The sequence below is a fragment of the Bos indicus genome, unplaced genomic scaffold (assembly GCF_029378745.1).
Source record: "Bos indicus isolate NIAB-ARS_2022 breed Sahiwal x Tharparkar unplaced genomic scaffold, NIAB-ARS_B.indTharparkar_mat_pri_1.0 scaffold_64, whole genome shotgun sequence".
NCBI classification, from domain to species: Eukaryota; Metazoa; Chordata; class Mammalia; order Artiodactyla; family Bovidae; genus Bos; species Bos indicus.
The window spans coordinates 152,093-173,193 of NW_027223727.1; the positions used below are offsets into that span (position 1 = coordinate 152,093).

A 21,101-nucleotide genomic window follows, 5' to 3' on the forward strand; every position below is an offset into this window, starting at 1 on the left:
TGATTTGCATGTCTCAACTCAGCAGTGTCCACCAGACTGGAAAAGGTCAGTTTTCATTCCAATTTCAAAGAAGGGCAATGCCAAAGAATGTTCAAACTACCACACAATTGCACTCATTTAACATCCCAGCAAGGTCATGCCCAAAATCCTCCAAGCTAGGCTTCAACAGAACATGAACCAAGAAATTTCAGATGTATAAGCTGGATTTAGAAAAGGCAGAGGAGCCAGAGATCAAATTGCTAGTATCCAGTAGATCATAGAAAAAGCAAGATAATTCCAGGAAAAACATCTACTTCTGCTTCAATGACTACACTAAATCTTTTGACTGTGTGGATCACAACAAATTGTGGAAAATTCTTAAAGAAATGAGAATACCTTACCTGCCTCCTGAGAAACCTATATGCAGGTCAAGAATCAATAGTCAGAACTGGACATGGAACAACAAACTGGTTCCAAATTGGGAAAGAAGTACCTCAAGGTTGTATATTGTCACCCTGCTTATTTAACCAATAGGTAGAGTACATCATGTGAAATGCTGGGCTGGATGAAGCTCAAGCTAGAATCAAGATTGTTGGGAGAAATATCAATAATCTCAGATATGCAGATGATACCACCCTAATTGCAGAAAGCAAAGAGGAACCAAAGAACCTCTTGATGAAAGTAAAAGAAGAAAGTGAAAAAACTGGCTTAAAACTCAACATTCAAAAAACTAAGATCATGGCATGTGGTCCCATCACTTCATAGCAAATAGATGGGGAAACAATGGGAAAAGTGACAGATTTTATTTTGGGGGGCTCCAAAATCACTGCAGATAACTGCAGCCATGAAATTAAAAGATGCTTACTCCTTGGAAGAAAAGTTATGACAAATCTAGACAGTGTGTTCAAAAGCAGAGACATCACTTTGCCGACAAAGGTCCGTATAGTCAAATCTATGGTTTTTCCAGTAGTCATGTACAGATGTGAGAGTTGGACCATAAAGAAGACTGAGTGCCCAAAAACTGATGCTTTCAAACTGTGGTGCTGGAGAAGACTCTTGAGAGTCCCTTGGACAACAAGGAGATCCAACCAGTCAATCCTAAAGGAAATCAACCCTGAATATTCGTTGGAAGGACTGATGCTGAAGCTGAAACTCCAATACTTGGCCACCTGATGCAAAAAGCTGACTCATTAGAAAAGACCCTGATGCTGGAAAAGATTGAGGGCAACAGGAGAAGGGGACGACAGAGGATGAGATGGTTGGATGGCATCACCGACTCGATGTACATGAGTTTGAGCAAACTGTGGGAGACAGTGAAGCACAGGGAAGCCTGGTGTGCTACAGTCCATGGGCTGGCAGTCAGACACAACTGAGTGACTGCACAACAACAAAAGCACTTGGCAATATACGACTCTAGGGACAACACTATTGATTATGCCCTTCATCAGCATCTATCACTTACCCAGTCACTCCCCTAGGCTGGCTCCCTGCCCTCAAGCATTAGGCTTTACAGCTCATTAACTTAACTTATGTCCTCAAAGCTCTTGGAACATATAATCACTTGCATTTTGGAAAGGAAACTTGGAGATATTGCAGGTTCAGTTTCAGAAAACCACAATGAAATGAATATCACAATAAAGAGTCACATAAATTTGCTGGTTTCCCAGAGCATAAAGAACTTAAGTTTATACCACACTGTAGCCTATCAAGTATGTAACAGCATTGAGACTGAAAAAAAAAAATGTGCAAACCTTAATTTAATAATATTTTACTGCTAAAGAATGCTAAACATCATCTGAGCCTTCAGTAAGTTATAGTAGTAACATTAAAGTTCACTGGTCACAGATCACCATAAAATAGTAATGATAGTGAAAAACTTTGAAGTATTGTGAGAATTAGCAAAATTTGACACAAAGACTTGGGGTGAGCAAATGTTGTTTTTAAAAAATGGCACCAATAGAGTTACTTGACTTAGGGTTGTGACAAACATCCAATGTGTAAAAAAAAAAAAAAAAGTCGGTATCTGTGAAGTGCAGTAAAAAAAAGATATACCTATATTTCTTTTTACTTTTTTTTTTTTTTTTAAACTGAAGTACAGTCAGCAAAAACAAGACCAGGAGCTGACTGTGGCTCACATCATGAACTCCTTATTGCCAAATTCAGAATTAAATTGAAGAAAGTAGGGAAAACCACTAGACCAACCAGGTATGACCTAAATCAAATCCCTTATGATTATACAGTAGAAGTGAGAAATAGATTTAAGAGACCAGATCTGATAGATAGAGTGCCTGATGAACTATGGAATGAGGTTCGTGACATTGTACAGGAGACAGGGATCAAGACCATCCCCATGGAAAAGAAATGCAAAAAAGCAAAATGGCTGTCTGGGGAGGTCTTACAAGTAGCTGTGAAAAGAAGAGAAGTGAAAAGAAAAGGAGAAAAGGAAAGATATAAGCATCTGAATGCAGAGTTCCAAAGAATAGCAAGAAGAGATAAGAAAGACTTCTTCAGCGATCAGTGCAAAGAAATAGAGGAAAACAACAGAATGGGAAAGACTAGGGATCTCTTCAAGAAAATCAGGGATACCAAGGGAACATTTCATACAAAGATGGGCTTGATAAAGGACAGAAATGGTATGGATCTAACAGAAGCAGAAGATATTAAGAAGAGGTGGCAAGAATACACAGAAGAACTGTACAAAAAAGATCTTCATGACCCAGATAATCACGATGGTGTGATCACTGACCTAGAGCCAGACATCCTGGAATGTGAAGTCAAGTGGGCCTAGAAACCATCACTACGAACAAAGCTAGTGGAGGTGATGGAATTCCAGTTGAGCTATTCCAAATCCTGAAAGATGATGCTATGAAACTGCTGCACTCAATATGCCAGCAAATTTGGAAAACTCAGCAGTGGCCACAGGACTGGAAAAGGTCAGTTTTCATTCCAATCCAAAGAAAGGCAATGCCAAAGAATGCTCAAACTACCGCACAATTGCACTCATCTCACATGCTAGTAAAGTAATGCTCAAAATTCTCCAAGCCAGGCTTCAGCAATACATGAACTGTGAAATTCCAGATGTTCAAGATGGCTTTAGAAAAGGCAGAGGAACCAGAGATCAAATTGCCAAAATCCGCTGGATCATGGAAAAAGCAAGAGAGTTCCAGAAAAGCATATATTTCTGCTTTATTGACTATGCCAACGCCTTTGACTGTATGGATCACAATAAACTGTGGAAAATTCTGAAAGAGATGGGAATACCAGACCACCTGACCTGCCTCTTGAGAAATTTGTATGCAGGTCAGGAAGCAACAGTTGGAACTGGACATGGAACAACAGACTGGTTCCAGATAGGAAAAGGAGTTCGTTAAGGCTGTATATTGTCACCCTGCTTATTTAACTTATATGCAGAGTACATCATGAGAAACGATGGACTGGAAGAAACACAAGCTGGAATCAAGATTGCTGGGAGAAATATCAATAACCTCAGATATGCAGATGACACCACCCTTATGGCAGAAAGTGAAGAGGAACTCAAAAGCCTCTTGATGAAAGTGAAAGTGGAGAGTGAAAAAGTTGGCTTAAAGCTCAACATTCAGAAAATGAAGATCATGGCATCTGGTCCCATCAGTTCATGGGGAATGATGGGGAAACAGTGGAAACAGTGTCAGACTTTATTTTTCTGGGCTCCAAAATCACTACAGATGGTGACTGCGGCCATACAATTAAAAGATGCTTACTCCTTGGAGGGAAAGTTATGACCAACCTAGATAGCATATTGAAAAGCAGAGACATTACTTTGCCAGCAAAGGTTCATCTAGTCCAGGCTATGGTTTTTCCTGTGGTCATGTATGGATGTGAGAGTTGGACTGTGAAGAAGGCTGAGCACCAAAGAATTGATGCTTTTGAACTGTGGTGTTGGAGAATACTCTTGAGAGTCCCTTGGACTGCAAGGAGATCCAAGCAGTCCATTCTGAAGGAGATCAGCCCTGGGATTTCTTTGGAGGGCATGATGCTAAAGTTGAAACTCCAGTACTTTGGCCACCTCATGCGAAGAGTTGACTCATTGGAAAAGACTCTGATGCTGTGAAGGATTGGGGGAAAGAAGAGAAGGGGAGGAGAGAGGATGAGATGGCTGGATGGCATCACTGAGTCAATGGACATGAGTCTGAGTGAACTCCGGGAGTTGGTGATGGACAGCGAGGCCTGGCATGCTGTGATTCATGGGGTCACAAAGAGTCGGACATGACTGAGTGACTGATCTGATCTGATAGCTGATTTATAACGTTTCAAGTATACAGCAAAGTGATTAAGTTTTACTTACATAAATATATAGAGAGACAGATTATATATTTTTTCAGATTTTTATCTATTACAGGTTATTACAAGATATTGAAAATAGTTACTTGTGCTATAGAGTAGGTCCTGTTGTTTATATGTAGTAGTGTGTATCTATTAATCCCAAATTCCTAATTTATCCATCCCCCATATTCCTATATTTCTAAATCAATCAAGAAGAACATGTGCCTTGAAAGTCAAAGTTTTGAGAAAGAACAATACTTATGGTGTTTTTGCTGATTTAAAGTCAACTGGTAATCCAAAGCTCTAGAAAAGAATACAAGGTTTACACCTGGGGTGGGTGTAGAACAGGGGACGATTCTCCAGCCCTGAAGCTAGAGGATGCATGTCTCTTGTTGCTATTCCTACCAGAGGAGTCATCAGGTGCAACCAGATCAGACCAAGATGTAAACAAGTGGCCAGATTTACATCTCCTACTGGGATCTCCTTGTGACATCGCTGATGACCTTAACCAGAGATCCTTAAACTGAAGGTCTCCCAAAACAGAAGCAGGAAGGTCAGCTCCACAGTGAAGGGCAAAGTCACCATGGAAAACAAGGTCATCATCACAGGCTCCAAAGAGAACCCTTGTACTTCCCTTCTCTTCCCTCAGATCCCATGTTCAGTCCATCACTTGGCTCCACTTCAGTGTCTATCCCAAATACAGCCATCTCACCATTTCCACTGCAGGGACATTAGTCTAAGCCACCAACAGTTGAGAAACGACACACTGTAAGACACTGCATTTGGAGACCTGAGAGACCATCAGTGTGGTTTTAGCTGTAAAGGAAGGCGGGGGAGCAGAGAGGGACAAAACTAGAAAGGTGGGGAAAGGCCGGGCTGTAAATTGTTTTGTAAAACTAGGTTAAGGACTTGTTGAAAATATTGACAAAGAGGGAAAAATCTGAGGTTACATCACCAACTCAATGGACATGAGTTTGAGTAAACTCCTAGAGTTGGTGATGGACAGCGAGGTCTGGCATGCTGCAGTCCATGGGGTCGCAAAGAGTCAGACACAACTGAGTGACTAAACTGAACTGAACTGACTGGTAAGTAAAACATTAAACAAATGGACGTATTTTGATAAGGGCAACAAAAGTGATTGATTAAGGAGGTACTTTTGAACTAGAAGTTTACAACTATGGATCAAGTACTGACAGATAAAGACGTAGAACTAAGTAACTGACAGGTCTGCCAAATGCTGTCCTTTTTCACTGTTTCCTTAACCAATCATACATTCCAAAGTGAAAGTATTAGTTGCTCAGTTGTGTCCAACTCCTTGTGACGCTATGGACTGTAGCCTGCCAGGCTCTTCTGTCCATGGGATTTTCCAGGCAAGAACACTGGAGTGGGTTTCCATTCCCTTCTCTAGGGGATCTTCCTGACCCAGGGATCAAACCCAGGTCTCTTGCATTGCAGGTAGATTCTTTACCATCTGAGCTACCAGAGAGGCTACATTCCAAGATGCCAGCATGTATAAGAATTAGGTAGTAACAGGAAGCTGCTGCCATGAATGCTGTAATACCAAAACCCAAAAATACATCTCCAGGGTACATTTAGAAGCAAAGACTTTATTCACACCAGAGATCAAGTCATCTTTCTGTTGCTGTCTCTAACTAAAGCTTCACTAAAGGTTTCAAAGGGGAAATTTCACAGCATCATTCATTCCTTGTGAAAGAAGTATGCCTTTGGGGAGCAGTCTGCAAAATATAGTCTGAGATGTGAGAATAACAAAGTGACAGGTAAAGAGTAGAAATAAAAGGTTACTTTTCCAATTAGCATTAAAGAACAAAAACAAAGGACTCAGGATGCTTGATGCTAAACAAAGTTGTTGGCATTTCAAAGTCACTGTCCTAAAATCTTGGAATGTCACCAGTTCCCTCACAAAATACTGAGATGTTTTAGTTCACATGACCAGACACACTGCTTGGAGCCTAGAGCATCCCTTTGGTTGCAGATGCCCCACTTTTGTTGTTTGCCTCTCCAGAGCTCATTCCTAAGTATAAGGCCACAGGCACGGCCTCAGTGCTGACAGTCTGGTATCTACTCAGTGTCCCCACTGGTGATCCCACCTGACAATGCATGGGGAGTAGGGAGGAGGTGATATTCCAGGAACTGCTCAAGAAGTCAAAAGAGACAGCTCCATTATCCCTGGACATAAGGAAGTTTGAGTATTACTGACCATTTATTCGGAGAAGGCAATGGCACCCCACTCCAGTATTTTTGCCTAGAAAATCCCATGGACGGAGGAGCCTGGTAGGCTGCAGTCCGTGGGGTCGCTAGAGTAGGACACGACTAAGCGACTTCACTTTCACTTTTCACTTTCATGCATTGGAGAAGGAAATGGCAACCCACTCCAGTGTTCTTGCCTGGAGAATCCCAGGGACGGGGAAGCCTGGTGGGCTGCCGTCTATGGGGTCGCACAGAGTCAGACACGACTGAAGTGACTTAGCAGTAGCAGACCATTTATTACTGATTATTACCTGTTTAGTATATACTGTTGGGAAAGATTGAAGGCAGGAGGAGAAGGGGATGACAGAGGATGAGATAGTTAGATGGCATCACCAATTCAATGGACATGAGTTTGGGTAAACTCTGGGAGTTGGTGATGGACAGGAGGCCTGGTGTGCTTCGGTTCATGGGGTCACAAAGAGTCGGACACAACTGAACTACTGGACTGAAATGAACTGTGTATATACTGACCTGTTTAGTATAAACCATTGAAATAAAAGTTAACTCTGCTGCCTCTTAAGCACTGTGCAAGCTTTCTTTATCTATTTACTTCATCTCTAATCAGCAACACTGGATACTGCAGAATTTTGTGACAGTAGTTAGCATCTGTAATATGAGTAAGATCAGCTTGTTTCCACAGGCTGGGAATTAGCTTGAAAACAACTTGAATTCCTTAGGGCTTATTTGCAGCCAAAGATTTCTCTTCGAGGAATGATTTTCCTTGTCATTTTATAAATCCACATCCTAAGATTTATTGAAATTCAGCAACAGAGGGAAAAGAAAAAGAGAGAAAGGTAGAAAAAAGAGAGAAAAAGGGAAGGGAGGAAGGAGGAAAACAAAGCTAAGGAAGGAATTAATACATTTCTGAGGAAGAAAGAACAAATCAAAATTGCACGAAAGATACTAGACAGATATCCAAACCCCAAAGCTTAGAGCCTGCTCTGTGTGCTGAGTCCAGATCTACTATGTAAGAGACTTGCTGGTTGTTTATCTACAGTCTCTCAGCACTGACTTAACTTTCTTTCTATACTCTTTTGTGATGCAGAGCCTGGCTCTTTGCAAATCACATTTCAGAAACATTTTGCCCCTGATAGCTTATTTGGTAAAGAATCCACCTGCAATGCAGGAGACCTCGGTTCAATTCCAGGGTTGGGAATATCCCCTGGAGAAGGGATAGGCTACCCACTGCAGTATTCCTGGGCTTCCCTTGTGGCTCAGCTGGTAAAGAATCCGCCTGCAATCCAGGAGACCTAGGTTCAATCCCTGGGTTGGGAAAGGAAAATCCCCTGGAGAAGGGAAAGGCTACCCTCTCCAATACTCTGACCTAGAGAAGTGACATGACTCAGTGATTTTCAGTTTCACTTTTGGCCAGCTGGCTCTTTGTTAGATCCTACCAGTAGGGAACACCAGAGGGAAGCACAGAGCAGACAGACTATCTAGTTTCTGCTAATCCTGCAGCATCACCTCAGCAGTGGGACCTGACTCCAGATTCCAGGTTCTATTAGCATGTGGAGAACCAGCCCCATCCTGCTCCCCTACAAATATCACCAGCACCTGGGCAGTGACTGCTCCATGGAGGTCTGAGCACCGATTCCTTAGGGCCTCTCCTCTTGAATACTTGGGTCTGGAGATCTGTCCTAGGACACAGTAGCTGCCTGCTAAAATGATTAACCCTGTGTTTCTAACATTTCTAGCCCTTCAATTGCTATGTGACGTATTTCCTTTATTAAGTGTTTTCTGTGAAAATACTTTGTTTTTCAAACCAGGCCCTTTTTTCACGGAATCCCCTCTGACAGCAACAGCTAAGAAATTCTTCAACTTTAGCCAACAGCCTCCTGGTAATCTAAATAAAAGGCTATTTAAAAAAAAAAATCTGCCATGCCATGTGGCTTGTGGGATCTTAGTTCTCCAACCAGGGATCAAACCTTGGCCCTTAGCAGTGAGAGCATGAAGTCCTGATCACTGGGCAGCCAGGGAATTCCCTAAGGTCTCATTTTTTGATTATGGGAATCTAAAAATAATGAAACAACTGTGCATAGTAAAAATGATCATGTTCTACTACTCTGAAATATGGAGACTTATTTGGATTTGGAATATTTTCATGGTTGGCTATCTTTAAGAAAAATGACAGTGTAAATAAAATTTTAATATGAAAATATGAAATTATTGGATATATTATTTAATAGCACATACTGAAGATATAAGTAAGTACCCAAGTTATTTTCAGGAATGGAGAAAAATTAAGACAAAGTTAACTTTTTAGAGGTTCCTATAAAGTTTTACAAGGAAGGATATTTTGCAAAATTGAACGAAAATGGAAATAACTGAAATTCCACAGGTAAGGCCCTTACCATTATCTTGTCACTGTCAATAATGGTGCTCAATCTGTGTGTGATGGTTACTACAGTGCACTGGGCAAATTTCTCATGGATTGCTTTTTTTATTAACTCATCAGTTCTGGAATCAAAAAAGTTCAGTTTAGTAAAGACAGGAAAAGCAGACTTAAGACTTAAAAATATCATATATAATAATGATGTTTTTTAAAAATCAATGCTTTATGACTTAATCTTGTTTCTGAAAAACTAAGCATAAAAAGTCTACTTACAAATTTACCATTTTTCATATAGCAATGGGAAATATTCATCCCTTGAAAGCTTGAAATTATCAGAAGCTAGATTTAGGAATTTTGCTCTCTTAGGAAGTCTCATAACAATATTAACACCATATAACATGCTTTAGTTTCTTTCTTTGTTTTCTAGAATTAATCTTATCAAGGGATATCTTTGGGACAAAGAGAATACTTGAAAATATTTTTAAGCATCATCAAGAATTTTCCATTTACCACATTTAAAATTCAGATCCCAGGTTTCATGGACCTCAGCCCCTTACCTTGGATCCACATTTGATGTGGCTTTGTCAATAATCAATATCTGATTTTTCTTGAGAATAACCCTGGCAAGACACACCAGTTGTCTCTGTCCAACACTCAAATTTGATCCTGTTTCTGCTAAGGCAGTATCCATTTTACCAGGAAGACCTTCAATGGTTTCTTTAAGTTGTACCTGTGGATACAGAAAGAAGAACATTTTCCTACACAAATTTCTGCTGAAGGAGATAAGCCTCATACGTTAGAGTTTTAACAGCCTCAGGACTTCTTATGTCTCTTACATGCACAGCCACCTGATGGGGAGCGCTCCTTTCAAGGAGCATTCACTGAGAAAGATGGTAGAGTTAACTCAGGACAGAAAGATCTCAGTGTCCCCTATCCCTGCCATAGGACATCCACCAGAAACCCCACCAGGCATTAGTTAAGGAAGTCTCTCAAGAAATGAAGCTATTTCTCCCAGTCTGATCTAAACAGAAAAGTTAAAAGGATCTTTACAGTTTTCCCAAAGTATATTTTGCCTAGGTGTTAGTACACTAAGGGAAAAAAATTTTTTTAACAAAATTATTGTAGGAAGTATGTTCTCTAAAGATACAATCTTATCAGTACTTTACCATTTTGGAAGAGCTAAAGGTTTAGAAAAATACAAATTCAAACAATGGCAAACTGTACCTCATATATTATTAAACCTGGAGCCTACTTTGGCTTTGGTTCCTTCCCAAATTTAATCCCATATCTGTTTTACCAGTCAACTGGATTTTCTTCAATATCATAAATGTTTTGCAGTGAGAAAACTCAGGAAAAACAGAACACAACATAACATCTTATTTCCCACAGACCATGGGTATGGGTGGTGTTTGTATTAATCTACTCTGAAAAAATTGCAATCATTCTATGTAATAGGCTCCAGTTTCAGAGAAACAGACATAGAGAACAGACCTATGGACATGGGGGGAGGGGAAGAAGAAGAAGGGGAGTTGTATGGAGAGAGTAACATAGAAGTTTATGATACCATATGTAAAATAGATAGCCAATGGGAATTTGCTGTATGACTCAGGGAACTCAAACAGGGGTTCTGTAATAGGCTGAAGTGTGGGTTGGGGAGGGAGATGGGAGAGAGGTTCAGGAAGGAGGGGACATGAGTGTACCTATGGCTGATTCTTGTTGATGTATGAGAGAAAACCACAAAATTCTGTAAAGCAATTATCCTTCAATAAAAAAAAATTTAAATTGTAATCATAAGATTAAATAAAACAAGCTTTTAACTGCCAGAGATAATCTGAAAGTCACTGGTTGGTAGGAGTCATTTCAGTGAATATTTGTTTTGGATAAATATTATGGAATAAGAACCAAACCCATACTATGCTTGAAGTTAAAGAACAAAAAGTAAATATACTTCAAATTAGGAGACCAACAGATTGATGAGTGATGGCCAGTGAGCAGGGACCCAGAATTACAGTGTCAAATAAAACACTAGGGGTGAAAGGGCAACATTTTCATGGTATCCTAAATGCTGGAGTATTTCTATGAACATGATCCTGAATTATGCTCCTGATGGAGTTCAAGCTCAGAAAGAAGGAATTCTGATTTAGGATTAAGTATGGTATTGATATTTACAGAATCTAAATTTGGATTGTGATGCAAATGCTTGTAGTGAAAATTATAAAATGGAAGATGTCAGCTTAGTCACCCCCTTTCCTCCATTACAAGGAAGAGGACTTAGTATTCTATCTATGAAACAGATTCATACACCTGCACCCAGTGATGGGACTAATCCAAGGTGTGACAGCGGCAAAGCTTTTATCACTTTTCCTTCTGAGCTGACATTAGTAATCTTTGTACATCAAATTGGTCATTCATAAGACTGATGTCTTAACTTTAAAGAAATAATCTCACACTTGCTCTCAATTTGGATGATATCTCATCACTAAGCTGTTTTGTTTGTTTTTTTGTTTGTTTACTTTCCTTCAGGTTTTCCACTTTGGCCTACAAGGACTGAGGCTTTGGTAAGGTGAAAATGTTTTCCAGTAAACACTGCTTTCTGAGACTGTAAGAATGAGACTAACATGAAGATGAAATAATAAAGGTATGTACTTGCTAACATCATCAGAGTATAAAATGAGTTAGTATGTGTGGAGTTTGTAGTGGTTGATACAAAGAAATCAACAGATATTGCCTATTATTAATAATGCTGTCAGCTGGCCTCTCTTCATGTTCTGCTTTATTTTCTTCTTCACATGTATCAGCACTGAGAATTTATTACACATGCGTTGACTGGTTTTCCATCTTCTCCACAAGAGTTTAAGCTAAATGGTAGAGACTTTATCAATTTTGATGACTGTGATGATCCTAGAATCTGCAACTATGCCTGTCTAAAGGTCTCTCAATAAATATTTGTTGAATTTACGAATGAAGCTATAAGGGCATCTTATCTTATGACACCTGTTCCTATAAATTAGGAAACAAATCCATACAGATAATTTATATTTAATACTATTTTCTTACTAAAAGGAAGTGTCAAAAAATATAGTCTTCTAACAATTAACTGGCTCCAAATACCATAACATCATAATGTAACTGTGGAAGGCATTTAAAAAGGTATAATTTAAGGAAAACAGAGAGAATAATACTATTGAAAAATATATATCTCAGTATAAAATGCTTTAGATTGTTTTTGAGCGTGGGAAAGTAATAAGCTACAGCAAAACTGAAAGTAATAATCTGAATTTATAAGACAACCATTTCTACTATCATGATTTCAGAGTAACCTACTATATATACTGTATCTACTAGCCAGGTGCCAATGCCCCTCACAGGAGATTGTGAGATGTCAGATGGTCTCTATATTTTGTAGAACCTTCCTACTTTTCAAAAAGAAAGGCTGGTGTGGGCTGCAAGAGACACTGAAATGCAATCAACAGATGAAGAAGAGCTTTTACTAAAGCAGGACCAGCAGTAAAGGAAGTAAGCAGGGATCCCGTTCACCTAAATACAAGGTCCTGGGAAATGGACATGTGAGCTGTCTCCACAGCCAGGATTGAATCACATGATTCCTGATGCACAGGCTGCTGACACCCAGATTTCTGAATCTTGGTTTCCTGTGTGATGAGACACACTTGTGTCCTAACAGAGATACTATCAACATCTAACATAACTGGGTTATTTCTTCACAGTTTTCATAAGGCACACCATCCTTAGTTGTCTATTCCAGGATTAAAGCTGTTTTCTTTTTTTAACAGAAGCAACATACTGCTGATTATTTTCAAGAGTTCTTGGTTGTTGTTTTTTTTGTTTTTTTTTGTTTTGTTTTTTTAACTGGAGGATAATTGTTTTATAATGTTGCAGTGGTCTCTTTGATACATCAATGTGAATCAGTCACTATTTTAAATATATATGTATGCATATTAAATATATATATATAGTCCTTTCTTTTCCAGAGTTTTATTTATCATGATTCCTTAACCTTTGAGAGATAAAGTGCTTCATCCTCAGGCACTACTCATGTTATATCGGTAGAGCTGCCCTTGCTTTTTAGGTGTCCCAATCAGCATTAATTTCTGATGAATTTTCCTAAATTTACAGTAAGCTATTTACCATTACACGAAAAAATTTATTTTCAGAATACCTTGAAAAAAATAACTAAGATGAGATGGGCAGCATTCATAAAACTGTCTCCCTTCTGAGTGTCCAAATCGGTTAAAGGAGAAAGAGTAGACAGAACTAAGGATTTAAAAATAAATTTAAAAATCTTCTTTTACTTTTAATTGAAGTTCTTAAAGAAGAAAACGTAGTGGTGCCTCCTACTCTCAGGAAGACTCTGAGTTAGGGTTCACATTTTCCATTTGTTTGGCATCACTTATAAACCAATAAATGGTGGGTGTTGATCCACCTAAAAATTGATCTCTTTGCTTGAGTTATACTTCTTAGACTGACAAATCATCTCATCACTCTGTTACTATAGGAAGTATTTCTTTATGACATTTGCACGTTTATCAATGAAAGATTTAGTAGATATTCTAAAAATTAGAATATCACATAAAAGTCATAAAGGAACAATTCCTAGAGAAATACAATGATGGGATGATTCCTCCCTAAGAGATACCACTAAAGTAACAGGACCACTTCTGGAAGTGGCATATGGAAACCACACACTTCACTTTGTAAAATAAACTCATGTTTATTTATATTTATAGAAATTTCCAAATGTACTTTATTTAAAGGTAGATCTTAGTATTGTCTACCACTTCCAGCACTTCATCATTATTAGAATTCAGAGGCCACTACATTTTATTTTGATTTTGACTCCTACAGATGAATTAAATATAAGTTAGAGCCAAGTTCTAAGATAGCTTTTCAAAGGATTTATCTCCCAATTAATGTTTCTTCACTGTCCATGGAACAATGTATTCTAAAATTCTATAGTAATTTTACTACTGGAGGATCTGTAAAGAGAGATCTCAGGCTTGGAAATAAATTGGAAAATAAGTTACCAATACTTCTAGTGTTTTGAAAGGTGTGTGCTAATTTCATCATGAAATCTTTCCTCTGAGTCCAGTAGAAGTGGATCCTTCCATCTTTCTTTACATTTGATGGTTAACTTCTCTACCTCTTCTCTTCTAGAATTTCACTGTAGAAAGACTCACTGACTTAAATAAAATCAGAGATCCACTGCTTCTCAAGTAGAAGGTGAAGCAATCGATCTGATTTAACAGCATAAATTCCTCACAGTTGCTAGAAAGCAGGGTGGGTGTGTGAGACTCAGTGCTGACATCCTTTAGAAACCAGAAATATTGGCAGGAGATTGTCAGGCCTTCAAGTTGGCTTGCTCACAGTCAAATTCATCTGTGTACTACAGATTTGAGAGCTACCCCTGAAAGGGTGACACTAAACAATAAAAAGTACCACTTCAAAACAACAACACTGTGTCATTGGGATTTGTGGGAATAAAACAAAAAATAAGAAATAAGCCATGCTTCTCTGAACTGAAGAGATCAATCAAACATTAAGTATTTATTAAGTGCTTACTTTTTAAAAGCAGAAGACTGAGCTAAGTCCTATGAGGGTTTAAAATCTGTCCATAGTTTAGGGGTGGAGATACATTTTTTGCCATAAGTAGCTTAGAATCAATTTACAAAACTGGGGCAAATGCAGAAAATAAATTATATTAAAATATACCAACTAACAACATCTTAATACTCAAAATCCATTTTATGAAATGGTGAGGAGATTCAAAGAAGTAGTCCAAAGGGAAACACTACACAAATAGAACATCTTCTAGAAATGAACTTAAAACTATAAAAACATTACAAAAGCTCCAGGATTCTGTTACTTGCATTTACTCTGCAGGATTAAAATAGCAGTCAATATATAATTATTATCACATCCCAAGTGTATAATTTACCCTTATAAACACTTATGAAACATCACACTATTTTAGTAGTATGATCTCATTTATCTTTCAGTTAATAACGAAAAGCTATTATTGTCTTTACTTAGTAGATGTTCCCTAATACCTAAGGAATAAAATGAATATTACAGGGTAATTATGCTAATAAATTCACTAGGTAACCAATAGAGTTTGAACCCATAATTTAAAAATCTAGTTTAGTGCTCTGCTATAGTCAAAGCTATGGTCCTCCCAGTGGTCATATGGTTGTGAGAGCAGGACTGTAAGGAAAGTAGAGCATCAAAGAGTCGATGTCTTCAAACTGTAGTACTAGAGAAGATTCCTTGGACAGCAAGGAGATCAAACCAGTCAATCTTAAGAGAAATCAACCCTGAATACTCTTTGGAAGGACTGATGCTGAAGATAAAGCTCCAGGATTTTGGCCACTTGATGCTAACAGCCAACTCATTGGAAAAGTCCCTGATGCTGGGAAAGATTGAGAGCAGAAGAGGGCATCAGAGGATGAGATGGCTGGATGGCATCACTGATGCAACGGACATGAACTTGGACAAACTTCGGGAGATAGTGAAAGACAGGGAGGCCTAGCATGCTGGAGTCCATTAAGTCCCAAAGAGTCAAACATGGCTTTGGAACTGAACACAACACAACACAAAGACAAGGTAATGTGTCTAGTTGTTTTGGATTCTAGGGGAAAAACTAGAGTGGAAATATGAAGCATTATATTCTTGCTTTTCATCAAAATCAATACACAGGTCATCAATGTTCTGCTAGGAGGTAAACAAAGTCAGTTACATGGATCTTTAATTGTCTGCAGTGCTATAAATGTACACACACATATACTGATGCTAACAAACTAATAACATTTAATAAATTACCTCTTCTAAGGCATTCCACAGTTCCTTATCTGTATGTTCATTAAAAGGATCCAGATTTTTCCTCATTGTTCCCGTGAATAAAACAGGTTCCTAAATAACCCAAAATAGTAAATGTTATCAGTCAACTTTATCCATTTTATTCCAGTACTTACAGAATTAAAATGAACAAAATCAAAATTCACCATAATCTTTAATAATAAGGTTGTAAATGCCCATTTACAAAAACAGTATCTCTAAAATAATTTTCAGTTGTATAAACTGTGCTGCAAAATATCCTCTGGACCATTGAACACTAACAAAAGAAAGTGCTGAGGTGTGTCACCTTAAGAAAAACATGAAGAACAGAAAGGAAGATTTGATTCTTTCAATGCCTCACTGGTAATACCTACTTAATTTTAAAAAATGAGGATATAATTATTTGAGAAATTTTATACCGACAGCACTAGATAAATTGTCAATTCTGGTGTGATACTAGGAAATACCAAGAGCATGATTAGTTGAGGTTTGAAAGGGTTAATAGTCAAGCGGGTATGGAGGGCAGGGTCTCCAAAGATGGGGAGAAGGCAAAAAGGCACATTCCTTGGCACAGCAGGAAGTTTCTCAAATCCTGTGTTGCTATCTGAAACTATCTGAAACTAACTTTCTCAAACCTCCAGCTAATATCTGCTCAGCAAAATAGTATAACTTGCTCAAGGAAATATCCTGTCTTAAGCTATGTTAATGAAACAATCTATCTTTCTTAGAAACCTGCTTTTCTTTAAAAACTAATGTCAGCTGCTTTATGGATACAATTTATCTCACCCAGAGATACTTCAGTGGGAGACTGCTCCCCTCCTGCAGATGCTATCTCAGAGGAGATAGGTGCAGTTCTATCAGCCAGCCTTGTGTTTCTTTTATCTACGATTAGCATCTCACTAACAATATATAATGCCTTGCTAAAGACTAGCAAGGGGGTACTTACTCTCCTAGGCCTGCCCTTCCAGAGCCTTTTGCTGAAGCTTTCTCTATCCCTGTTATGTTAAAAAAACAAAAAAACAAAAAAAAAAAAAAACAACTTTGCTACACAAAAGCTCTGAGTGGTCAAAAGTGGTCATCTTTGGTCCTGGATTGAAATTCTCTCCTCTGGAGACCAAGAATACTGGCACCATTCACAGCTCACAGACATAACCTTTCAGGTTTGTGCCTCAAAGCAGAACTTTAAATAGTTTCACATTGGCAGTGAAGAATAAAGATCAGGCTATTTTCTCTACTGGTAAACAGTCTTCCCAGGATCTGGAATCTTTCCACATCTGTGAATGAAACGTCTCCAACTCATGCAAAGAGAATGTCAATTACTAGGGCCTAAGGCTTCTCTTCGGAGAAGGCAATGGCACCCCACTCCAGTGTTCTTGCCTGGAAAATCCCATGGACCGGGGAGCCTGGTGGGCTGCCGTCTATGGGGTCGCACAGAGTCAGACACAACTGAAGCGAATTAGCAGCAGCAGCAGCAAGTCTTTTCTTAGGGCCAAAGAATTGATGCTTTTGAACTGTGGTGTTGGAGAAGACTTTTGAGAGTCCTTTGGACTGAAAGGCGATCAAACCAGTCCAACCTAAGGGAAATCAGTCCTGAATGTTCATTGGAAGTACCGATGCTGACACTGAAACCAATACTTTGGCCACCTGATGCAAAGAACTCCTTGGAAAAGATTCTGATGCTGGGAAAGATTGAAGGCAAGAGGAGAAGGAGATGACAGAGGATGAGATCATTGGATGACATCACCAGCTTGATGGACATGAGTTTGAGCAAGCTTTGGGAGTTGGTGATGGACAGGGAAGCCTGGTGTGCTACAGTCTATGGGGTCTCAAAGAGGCAGACACAGCTGAGCAACTGAACTCAACTGAAGGCTCCTCTATCCATGTAGAGATCACCTTTGAGTCTGCATCAGCTGGTCCCCACTTCTCTCACCTATGTGTCAGATGACCTGTCTCACAGAACCTCATTACTAACTGCAAGGTCAAGATGACCTGAAACCTATTGTGACCTGTGTCATAATAAGATTATTTTAATGTAAATAGTTCTTCCTATTCATCTACTTTAGGAGGAGCCACAAGTAAATTACTCTGGAAATAAAATATCTTTCTGTGTTTCAGGAGAGAATCTTATACATAAGCTCATGTAAGCCATTTAAGTTTTCTTCTGGAAGGCTCTAATAAGCCAGGCCACAGAATATGAGCAACAGAGAAGAGTGCAATTGGCTCCTTTCAGTGAATGGCACAGAACAAGGGGGTGTGAGAACAAGAGGAAATTTGACTCTTCCACACATGCCTAGAACTGCTCGGAATCACCAGCCTCAAGTTGCACTGTTCCTCCTCAATTCATAAAAGCCTCAGAAGAAACATGAGGAAGACAGACATTTCTTTTCCCCAGCCATGAAGAAGAATGACACTCAGCCTCCTCTACCTTCCTTCCCTGTTGTCTTTGTTTCAAGTCTGATGAGAGAGAAATGGATGCAGAAAACATACAGTGTGCCACAAAAAAAAGATGCATCCCTAAGCAAAACCTAAGATTAAAAAGACATTTAGCTTTAACCTTCATTTGCAGAAGGTTGATTAAGTGGCTGATATACCACAAAAAGCAATGAAAATCAGTGGCCATGTGACATGTCAAAATTAGTGACTTGAACTGAAAAATCCTGAGACCGAATATAAGGTTTCTTTAAAACTTGAATTTAGGGTCAAAGTATAAACAACCATCTAAGCATGCTAAGAGTTCCTGATCAGAGGAATACCATTCTGCCTCATATTTAAAAAACAACAAGTTGTTACTCTTTCTAATTTTCAACTCTAAGATTCTAACAAGCCAGATGATTTCTCTTCTTTTAGCTATTTCCACAAGGCTTACACAAATGACATGGCCAAGCAAGGGGAGGCTGGTGCCCAATATTCATCCCTCTCCTCTGACTCTCCTCTACTTTGCCCCAGGAACCTAAACTATGGACAGGATTCTGCTCTGGGCTCAAGATGAGAGACTCTTTGAGAACTAGTGTTTGAGGAGATAAAGGGACTGAAAGAGGTCACCTAAAGGAACCAGCTTTGAGCCCAATCAGGAGAAGAGAGACCAGGCCTTTTTGCTTATAACTACAAGAATGTTTCTTTGCCTGTCATAGCTTATGTGACCTGAACATTTTTTCCTTCAGGCTCCTTTCAAATGGCAAATTCACAGCCCATAAGAGGTCTAGGGTTTGATAAAGTGCCATATGGTTTTCAAAGCACACTCTAGAGAGGTGTTACCTAAGCTAATTTATGAAAAATATTAAATTGCTTTGTTTTTAAAAGGTTGGTTGCTCAGTGGTAAAGAATCCACCTTCCAGTGCAGGAGAGCATTTGATCCCTGGGTTGGGAAGATCCCCTGGAGAAGGAAATGGCAGTATTCTTGCTTGGGAAATCTCATGGACATAGGAGTCTGGCCCACTACAGCCCATGGAATCACAAAGAGCTGGACATGACTGAGTGATTGAACAACAACAATAACACATTAACACATTTGGTGGTTCAAGAGAACAGGCATAAAGACCCCACTCAAAGTTCAATCAGGGGGACTTCCGTGGTGGTCCAGTGGTTAAGACTTCACCTTCCAATGCAGGGGTTGCAGGTTTGATCCCTGGTGAGGGAGCTAAGATTCTATCTGCCTTGTGGCCAAAAACAGGAACATAGAGCAGAAACAATATAGCAGCAAATTTAATAAAGACTTTTTAAAAAGTTCAATCAGGGTCTAGTTTGTAATCAGGGTCTATTTTATAATCAGGTCTATTTTGTAATCAGGGTCTCTCTCTATTGTCACCTCCCTCACCTTCTCTTTAGGAAACTCCTTGAAGCAGATGAAGCTCATCAAAGACTATGAGACTAAAATTGGATTCTTGGCAGCAGAGGGAGCCCCTCACTTCTGAGCCCCTAACCAACATCTGCAGCTGCTTCATGCTGAGCTTTAAACAGAGCCCCTAGACACTCTGTAGGCCTTAAACACATTCTGCTAATTATCACCAAACCACTGCTGATTGGCACACACTTAAAAAAAAAAAAAAAAAAAAAAAACTGTTTCAGCAATTTCCCATTGCAATACATGTTCTCACTTATGTCTACACTGTGAGTCTAAAAGGATATATTTGGCAATTATATGGGCTTACTTAGCATTATTAGATGGAAGAACATAGTTTAGTAAAGAAGAATATTTCTCTTTGTTGTGACATGCCAAATGTATATCTCAAAAATCAACAAAACTTTAATGAAAACGTGTTGAATGAAAAGAATGATTTATAAAAATAGTAACTGATTAAAGCTCTATTTTGCTTGAAATCAGCAGGCCATTTGTGAACAATATTTATTTGAATATGTGAATGTGTTTTATGTGTGGTGTTCACTTTGGTTTCTACTCATTCTTCTTTCATCACTTATCAGATAAAAGCTAATAAAACTGCTCACAGTAGACACATACTGCAAGGGCAGATAAGGGTCAAATTAATGTTCTTTTTTGTTTCTGTTGGCAGCACCATGCAGCTTGTGGGATCCTAGTTTCCCAATCAGGGACTGAACCAGGGCCACAGGAGTGAGAGCACAGAGTTCTAACCACTGGAGCACCTGGGAATTAATTCCCAATGATCGTTTATCAGTAGATATTATTTAAAGTACCTACCTCTAAGTAATCATATAAATAAACTAATTTTATAAATAAGTGTACAAATGTTTATACTGAAGGACACGGCAGTGTAGAGATTTATGGTAGTGTTAGGGGAAGCACACTGACTGAAACTGCCTACCCTGGCTGGGCACCATAGTAACAATTTGCATGAGGTCCTGGTAAGAAACATGGAACTAATAACCCACCACCAAATGGACGAGTTCGGGAAAGGTCAAAGGAGACACCACATGTCTGACCACCTCCCAGAATCCTTCTCTTTGGCATCCATCTTGGCTGAACAAGGCATGCACCACCAGGAAAGACTCTGAGTCAGAATGACTAGCTAAAGACAACCCGGAAACTAATCCCCAATCACCATAAAACCTCAGACTGCAAGCCACATGGCAGAGCAGTTCTCCTGGGTTCCCTTACCTTACTGCTCTCCACCCAGGTGCCCTTTCCCAATAAAATCTCTTGCTTTGTCAGCACATGTGTCTCTTCGGACAATTCATTTCCGAGCATTAGACAAGAGCCCAGTTTCGGGCCCTGGAAGGGGTCCGCCTTCCTACAATAGTAGGATATACAACCTTCATGTAAATATATACTACATTTATTGGCCCATGTATATTTTTTCTGAAAGTACAAATAAACCTCAATGAATAAGAGTTGCCTGGCACAACAGTCAGGAAAACATGCTTATTCAATGCAACAATTTAAATGAAACATTAGTTT

General features: G+C 39.1%; 1 protein-coding gene across 1 annotated transcript in view; it reads right to left on the reverse strand.

The window, feature by feature from the left end:
• Window positions 1-21,101, reverse strand: part of LOC139182031 (ATP-binding cassette sub-family C member 4-like) — a 404,344-nt gene that overhangs the window by 23,146 nt on the left and 360,097 nt on the right. Inside the window, exons 20-22 of the mRNA XM_070785515.1 lie at window positions 15,716-15,805; window positions 9,439-9,611; window positions 8,901-9,006 (exon numbers count right to left, since the gene is read on the reverse strand). Coding sequence (XP_070641616.1) covers window positions 8,901-9,006; window positions 9,439-9,611; window positions 15,716-15,805 — 369 coding nt within the window. The remainder of the gene's footprint in view (window positions 1-8,900; window positions 9,007-9,438; window positions 9,612-15,715; window positions 15,806-21,101) is intronic.